The sequence below is a fragment of the Juglans microcarpa x Juglans regia genome, chromosome 5S, assembly GCF_004785595.1.
Source record: "Juglans microcarpa x Juglans regia isolate MS1-56 chromosome 5S, Jm3101_v1.0, whole genome shotgun sequence".
Lineage (NCBI taxonomy): Eukaryota > Viridiplantae > Streptophyta > Magnoliopsida > Fagales > Juglandaceae > Juglans > Juglans microcarpa x Juglans regia.
In genome coordinates, this window is record NC_054603.1 from 12,383,826 (window position 1) to 12,391,619 (window position 7,794).

Sequence of the window (7,794 nt, forward strand, 5' to 3'; positions counted from 1 at the left end):
TGAGGGGGTTTTGAACCTTGTAGTATGAAGTGCCCGTAGCCATTTGTAAAGCCATTTTTGGAGGAGACTTCCCATGTTGAAGTGATTCCTAATGGACATTGAAACAAGAGCCAAAGTTATTATTAGAACTATAGTGAAAGGGATTTGAGTTTGTTTGGAAGGTAGGAGTGGGTTTGGAAAGATCTGATTAGGAGACGGAGATCGATGGGGGAGGATTTTGTCAAGACATGTTGTTCAATTGTTATAGAGAATGCAAAGCTCGACTGTTGGAGGGGTTTCTGTTGTGCCGAGTAGTTGGAAGAGGTGGGTGGAGAAGGCGACAACGGATAGTGAAGGTGTTTCAGTGGTAAGGTGGCAGTGGGTGGATTTGAGGGAAGGAGGTCGATTCAAGTGGCGTTGGTTTTGAGTTCAGGGGCATCACGAGGTGGCCATGACTTCAGGGCCAAGTTGTGGAGTGCAGCGAATTTTCCTTATTAGGGCTTGGATTATTGGTGGGTTGGATGAGTCAAGTGGGTGGATTGGGAAAGGGCTTTTACAAGGCTTGTCTAAGTAGGTTAGTGTGTTAAAATGATTAATTGTGTTGCTTGCGAGAGAAGTGGGGGTTGTTGGTCTGTTTGGAGGGAGGTGTGGGCTGTGTTTATTTCTGTTGGAATGTGCATCAGAGAATTACAAGAGTAGGGCAAGAACTCTCTTGGAGAGTGTTGCATTGTGTATCAATGAAAGAATACGATTAGGCAAGAAAAAAAAAGCACCAAAGATTTTTGCGAACAATATTAGAACTCACCTCTTCAGCACATCAAGAAAAATAATTCAAGTATTATAGGTAATTAGGGTTCTTTAAGTACATCAAGAAAAATATAATGCTCACAAATGCTTTGAATAGAAGGGAACTTGTTGAGATTATGCATCACAGTGACAGATCATTCACTACAACTAATAACACCTCCATGGCCCACATAACAAAATAGTAAGCGGTAACTCAATCAATAGGTATGCCATCTACATGGTCTTTGAGGTCTTGGTTTTCTTACTACTAACTTGTGTATGTTTAATTATTAAAATCACTACTTTTCTTTTCTTCTTTTTGTTCTAATAGATGTACATATAATTTCATATTTTGACAGGTCCAATACCAAGTGAAATTGGTAACCTCCAGAATCTCGAGTTTATTACCACCTCAGAAAATGGTTTTGTTGGCCCAATTCCATTCGAGATCTTCAATATCTCAATGATACAAACTATTTCAATGGGGTTTAACAAATTTTCAGGCCATCTTCCATCAGATATGGGCCTCTTCCTTCCAAAGCTCAAAATACTCTATCTTCCAGAAACTAAATTGAGCGGAAGAATTCCCAATTCCATCTCCAATGCTTCACAGCTCACTCGCCTAGACTTGAGTCGTAACTCATTGTCGGGCATAATTCCCGAAACAATTGGTAATTTAAGGTTCCTCGAGTTGCTCAACCTGGAATTTAATAATTTGACCATGGGAAGTCAAGAATTGAGTCTTTTGATCTTTTACTTAGCGAATTGCAAAAATCTTAGACAAATATCTTTTTCATCAAATCCGCTTCATAACTTCCTTCCCAATTCTGTTGGTAACCTTTCTCTCTCTCTTCAAGGACTTTACCTATCTTATTGCCATATTAAGGGAAGCATTCCGGCAGAGCTTGGGAATCTAAGTAGTTTGATTACTTTGGAACTATCCAACAACGAATTGAAAGGACCTATTCCAACTACATTAGGAAGATTGCGAATGTTACAAGCTTTGTCCCTTGGAGATAATAAACTAGAGGGTCATATCCCGTCTGATCTTTCTCATCTAAAGAGCTTGTATGTCTTGTCTCTAGATAGCAATAAGCTTTATGGACATATTCCAACATGCATAAGCAATCTAACTTCCCTAAGATCTCTCTACTTAGGTTTCAACCAATTAACTTCCACAATTCCTTTGAACTTTTGGAGCCTTACAAATCTCTTGGAGGTTGACTTGTCATCCAATTTGTTAACTGGCATACTTTCATTAGAGATTGGAGATATGAAAGTCCTAAGGAAATTGAATCTATCAAGAAATCAACTATCAGGGAATATCCCAATAACAATTGGTGGCCTCATAGATCTAACTAGTCTCTCTTTAGCAGTCAACCAACTAGAAGGTTCAATTCCAGAGTCTTTTGGTGCACTCTTAAGCTTGGAGATCTTAGATATTTCCTGCAATAATTTATCTGGAAGAATTCCCAAGTCCTTTGAAGCACTTTTGTACTTGAAGTATCTAAATGTCTCTTTCAATAATCTACGAGGGAAAATTCCTACAGGAGGGCCATTTGTACACTTCTGGTCTGCTTTGTTTATCTCAAATGATGCGCTTTGTGGTGCTCCTCGATTACAAGTTCCTCCATGCAACGAAGGTTCTCCTCGTAGAAAAAAGGCCATAGTATCGAATCTACTAAAGTATTTATTACCAACAATTGGGTTAGTGATGCTTATAGTGGTTTCTTCATTAGCCTATAAAATATGTAAAAAAGAGAATCCTAAGTTTTCACAACAGACAGATTCATACAATTTACCTACATGGAGAAGAATTTCTCACCAAGAACTTGTACTAGCAACAGAAAGATTCAGTTTAAACAACTTACTTGGTGAAGGGAGTCTTGGATCAGTATACAAGGGAACACTTACAGATGGGATGAATATTGCTGTAAAAGTTATAAACTTGCGAGTAGAAGGGGCACTTAAGTGTTTTGATGTAGAGTGCGAGGTATTACGGAATGCTAGTCATCGCAATTTGGTCAAAATCATTAGCGTTTGTAGCAACATGGACTTCAAGGCCCTTGTATTGGAATACATGCCAAATGAGAACTTAGAGAAGTGGTTATACTCTCATGATCGTTGTTTGAATTTCTTACAAAGGTTGAAGATAATGATTGATGTCGCATCAGCATTGGAATACCTTCATTATGGTTACTCAGCAGTTATTGTTCATTCTGATTTGAAGCCAAGCAATGTCTTATTAGACGTGGATATGGTTGCACATGTTGCTGATTTTGGCATCGCCAAACTCTTAGGTGATGAGGATTCTATGATGCAGACCATGACTCTTGCTACTTTCGGGTATATGGCACCAGGTGATTTTTTTAATTTACCACTAAAACTCTCTTATTCATTATCTTACTTGTACACAATTAAGTCTGATCATATGATAGACCATTCATCTACACAATTTATCAATTTTGCTTTGATTTTTTTTTTCACTACTATCAAGTATTGAAGTAAGTTCTAACAATAAGTTGTAATAATGTTATGCACAGAGTATGGATTAGGAGGAGTTTACAATCATACCATTTCTATAAAAATGAAAAAGTTTTATAAAACTACCAACCATTTCATATATAATTGTAAAATAGTTGTAAGATCGAAGAGAAGGTTACAACCACATAATGATATCTCTATAACTCTTCTACAACTATTTTACAAATAACTAAGTATTGTTTTAAAATAGTTGTAAAAGAGTCTGCTAATTATCATTTTTCCATTATAAGATCAATTCTCTCACTTGCAGTATTTCGATTTTTAGGTCAGTTCAATCTTGGCTACATTAATTCTCAAGAAATCTTTAGATTATTTATAATATAGATTCTAGCTAGTCTTCAAATTGTTATCAAACAACACCTTTCATGGCTAGATGAACTTCTTTGGATGAACTTCTTTGGTATTGCATTGAGAAGGGCTAGACTAAATCCTAGGACCTTGCTATTGCAATTGGAATAGTAGGATTAAATGCCATTTTCATAGTTGTCTCACCTGAGGAATTAAAACGAATGTCAAGGTGAGAGATTGTTAAGGAGGCTTCAGACGTACTAAAAGCTACAAACAAAGGAACGAAAGTGGTAAAAAGTTCTAAACTCCAACTGTTAACTTCTAGGTTTGAGGAAATAAGGATAAAAGGTGATGTGTCTAAATCTAATGACTCAGATTATTCTTCTAACGAGGACGGTAATTACATTGCTTTTCATACATCTGTTGTAATTAGTACCTCTACAAAATGTGACTATGAACCATCCATGTCAAGAAAAGAGCTTTTCCTTTATTTTTAATTGAACTATGAAGAACGGTCGTGAATAGTGAGGCTAAGAATGATTATTAATGGACGTTTCTCCCAAAAAACACTTGGCTTCAAATTTAGTAAGGTGAAAAACAAGCGAGTTCCTTTTCTTGAGGCTTGGGCTACAGCTTTATGATATGGTTGGGGCAAGTTTTAGCCAGCCACCTAGGCCTTGTCAAAATCTAAGCACTCCTGACCAATTCCTAATAATTGTTGGCCTGAAGTAGATAATGACAGATATTACCTAATGAGAAGCGATAGAGCATAAAGGGATCTTACATAAATAAATTCATCAAATTGACATAACTTTTGTAAAGCCCTTTCAAGAAGAGACTTCCCATGTTGAAGTGATTCCTTCTGCACATTGAAACAAAAGTCAAAATTATTATTAGAACTATGGTGGTAGGGATTTGAGTTTTGTTTGGAATGTAGGAGTGGGTTTGGGCTAGGGGAAAGATCTGTTTGGAGACGGAGGTTGGGGAGGATTTTGACGAGGCATGTTGTTCCTTTGCTATAGAGAATGCAAAGCACGACTGTCGGAGGGGTTTCTATTGTGCCGAGTAGTTGGGAGAGGTGGCTTAGCTAGGGAGGGTCGGCAGCTAGAGAGTGGTGTGCTTCATTACGATATATAGTGATGGGTGGAAAAGGGGAACAATGGATAGTGGAGGTGTTTCAGAGGTAAGGTGGCATGTATTGGGTGGATTTCAAGAAAGGTGGTCGATTCAAGTGGTATTGGTTTTTGGTTAAGAGGCATAGAGATGACCATGACTTCAGGGCCAAGTGGTGGACTGCAGCGAATTGCATATAGGGCTTGGATTAGTGGTGGGTTGGACAGGTCGAGTGGGTTGATTGGGAAATGGCTTTTACGGGCTTGTCTAAGTAGGTTAGTGTGTTAAAATGATTAATTGTGTTGATTGGGAGAGAAGTGTGGGTTGTTCGTCTGTTTGGAGAAAGGTGTGGGATGTTTATTTGTGTTGGAATGCGCATCAGAGCATTACAAGAGTAGAGCAAGAACTCTCTTGGAGAGTGTTGCAATGTGTATCAATGAAAGAATGTTATTGGGGAAAAAAAAGCACCAAAGATTTTTGCGAACAATATTACTCGCCTCTTCAGAACAGGTATGATTTATATGGGAAAGAATTCAAGTATTAGGGTTGTTTAAGTACACTAAGAAAATATAACGCTCACAGTCACAGATCTTTCACTACAACTAATAACACCTCCATGGCCCACATAACAAAACAGTAAGCGGTAACTCAATCAGTAAATATGCCACCTACATGGTATTTGAGGTCTTGGTTTTCGTACTACTAACTTATGTATGCTAAATTATTAAAACCACTACTTTTCTTTCCTTCTTTTTGTTCTAATAGAAGTAGTACATATAAATTCATATTTTGAGAGGTTCAATACCAAGTGAAATTGGTAACCTCCAGAATCTAGAGATTATTAGCATTGGAATCAATGGTTTTGTTGTCCCAATTCCATTTGAGATGTTCAATATCTCAACTATACAAGCTATTTTTATGCCGTATAACAAATTTTCAAGCCATCTTCCATCAGCTATGGGCCTCTTCCTTCCAAAGCTCAAACAACTATGTCTTTCAAAAAATAAATTGAGCGGAAGAATTCTAAATTCCATCTGCAATGCTTCACAGCTCACTCACCTAGACTTGAGTCAAAACTCATTGTTGGGCATACTTCCAGAAGCACTTGGTAATTTAAGGCTCCTCGAGTGGATCAACCTGGAAATTAATAATTTGACCATGGGAAGTCAAGAATTGAGTCTTTTATTTTACTTATCGAATTGCAAAAATCATAGAAAAATATATTTTTCATTCAATCCCCTTCATAGCTTCCTTCCCAATTCCGTTGGTAACCTTTCCTTCTCTCTTCAAGGACTTTACCTATCTTCTTGCCATATTAAGGGAAGCATTCCGGCAGAGCTTGGGAATCTAAGTAGTTTGATTATTTTGCACCTATCCAACAACGAATTGGAAGGACCTATTCCATCTACATTAGGAAGATTGCACATGCTACAAAGTTTGTACCTTGGAGCTAATAAACTAGAGGGTCGTATCCTATCTGATCTTTTTCATCTAATGAGTTTGTATGCCTTGTCTCTTGATAACAATAAGCTTTTTGGACATATTCCAACATGCGTAAGCAATCTAACTTCCCTAAGCTATCTCTACTTAGGTTTCAACCAATTAACTTCCACGATTCCTTTGAGCTTTTGGAGCCTTACAAATCTCTTGGAGGTTGACCTGTCATCCAATTTGTTAACTGGCATTCGTTTATTAGAGATTGGAGATATGAATGTCCTGAGGATATTGAATCTACCAAGAAATCAACTATCTGGGAATATCCCAATAACAATTGGTGACCTCATAGATCTAACTAATCTCTCTTTAGCAATCAATCAACTAGAAGGTTCAATTCCAGAGTCTTTTGGTCTGCTTTGTTTTTCTCAAATGATGCGCTTTGTGGTGCTCCTAGATTACAAGTTCCTCCATGCGAAGAAGGCTCTCCTCATAGAAGAAAGGCCATAGAATCGCATCTACTGAAGTATCTATTACTGCCAATTGGGTTAGCGATGCTTGTAGTGATTTCTTCATTAGCCTTTAAAATATGTAAAAAAGAGAATCCTGAATTTTCACAATAGGCAGACTTGTACAATTTACCTACATGGAGAAGAATTTCTCACCAAGAACTTGTACTAGCAACAAAATGATTTAATATAAAAAACTTACTTGATGAAGGGAGTCTTGGATCAGTATACAAGGGAACACTTTTAGATGGGATGGATATTGCTGTAAAAGTTATAAAGTTGCTTGTAGAATGGGCACTTAACTGTTTTGATGCAGAGTGCGAGGTATTACGGAATGCTTGTCACCGCAATTTGGTTAATACTCTCATCATCGTTGTTTGAATTTCTTACAAAGGCTGAAGATAATGATTAATGTCGCATCAGCATTGGAATACCTTCATTATGGTTACTTAGCAGTTATTGTTCATTATGACTTCAAGCCAAGCAACGTTTTATTAGATGTGGATATGGTTGCACATGTTGTTAATTTTGGCATCGCCAAACTCTTAGGTGATGCGGATTCTACGATGCAGACCATGACTCTTGCTACTATGGGGTATATGGCACCAGGTGATTTTTTTAATTTACCACTAATACTCTTTTATTCATTATTTTACTCGTACACAATTAAGTCTTATCATATGATAGAACATTCATCTACACAATTTAACAATTTTGCTTTGATTTTTTTTTCACTACTATCAAATATTGAAGTAAGTTCTAACAATAAGTTGTAATGTTATGCATAGAGTGTGGACTAGGAGGAGTTGTTTCTACAAAAGGAGATGTGTATAGTTATGGCATTCTACTCATTGAGACTTTTACAAGAAAAAAACCTACAGATGACATGTTTGTACGAGAAATGAGCTTGAAGCATTGGGTAAATGAAGCATTGCCTATTTCAACGATTGATATTGTTGATGCCAAGTTGTTTGGAAACAAAAGATATTCTATTGCCTTGGAGGAGTGCATATCTTCAATTATGAGATTGGCTTTAGAGTGTTGTGCAGAGTTGCCTGAACAAAGAACTAACATGAAAATTGTTTTAGCCACATTAAAGAAGATCAGGACAAAGTCTTTAAGTGATGTCGAAGGACATTGA

The 7,794-nt window shown here is 37.1% G+C and overlaps 1 protein-coding gene across 1 annotated transcript; it reads left to right on the plus strand.

The window, feature by feature from the left end:
* Positions 1 to 806: 806 nt before the first annotated feature.
* LOC121267108 (probable LRR receptor-like serine/threonine-protein kinase At3g47570) lies at positions 807 to 7,794 on the plus strand. Its single transcript, XM_041170980.1, has 6 exons — positions 807 to 3,125; positions 3,309 to 3,360; positions 3,923 to 3,993; positions 6,865 to 6,977; positions 7,055 to 7,262; positions 7,442 to 7,794. Exons 1-6 carry the CDS (start codon positions 1,229 to 1,231, stop codon positions 7,792 to 7,794), a joined length of 2,694 nt encoding a protein of 897 aa, XP_041026914.1. The 5' UTR covers positions 807 to 1,228.

Coding starts and splice junctions, on each gene's coding strand:
- LOC121267108 (XM_041170980.1), top strand. CDS start 1,229: ATGATACAAACTATTTCAATGGGGTTTAACAAATTTTCAGGCCATCTT. Junction 3,126..3,308: donor TTTCGGGTATATGGCACCAG/GTGATTTTTTTA, acceptor TGTTATGCACAG/AGTATGGATTAGGAGGAGTT. Junction 3,994..6,864: donor TTATTCTTCTAACGAGGACG/GTAATTACATTG, acceptor TACTTGATGAAG/GGAGTCTTGGATCAGTATAC.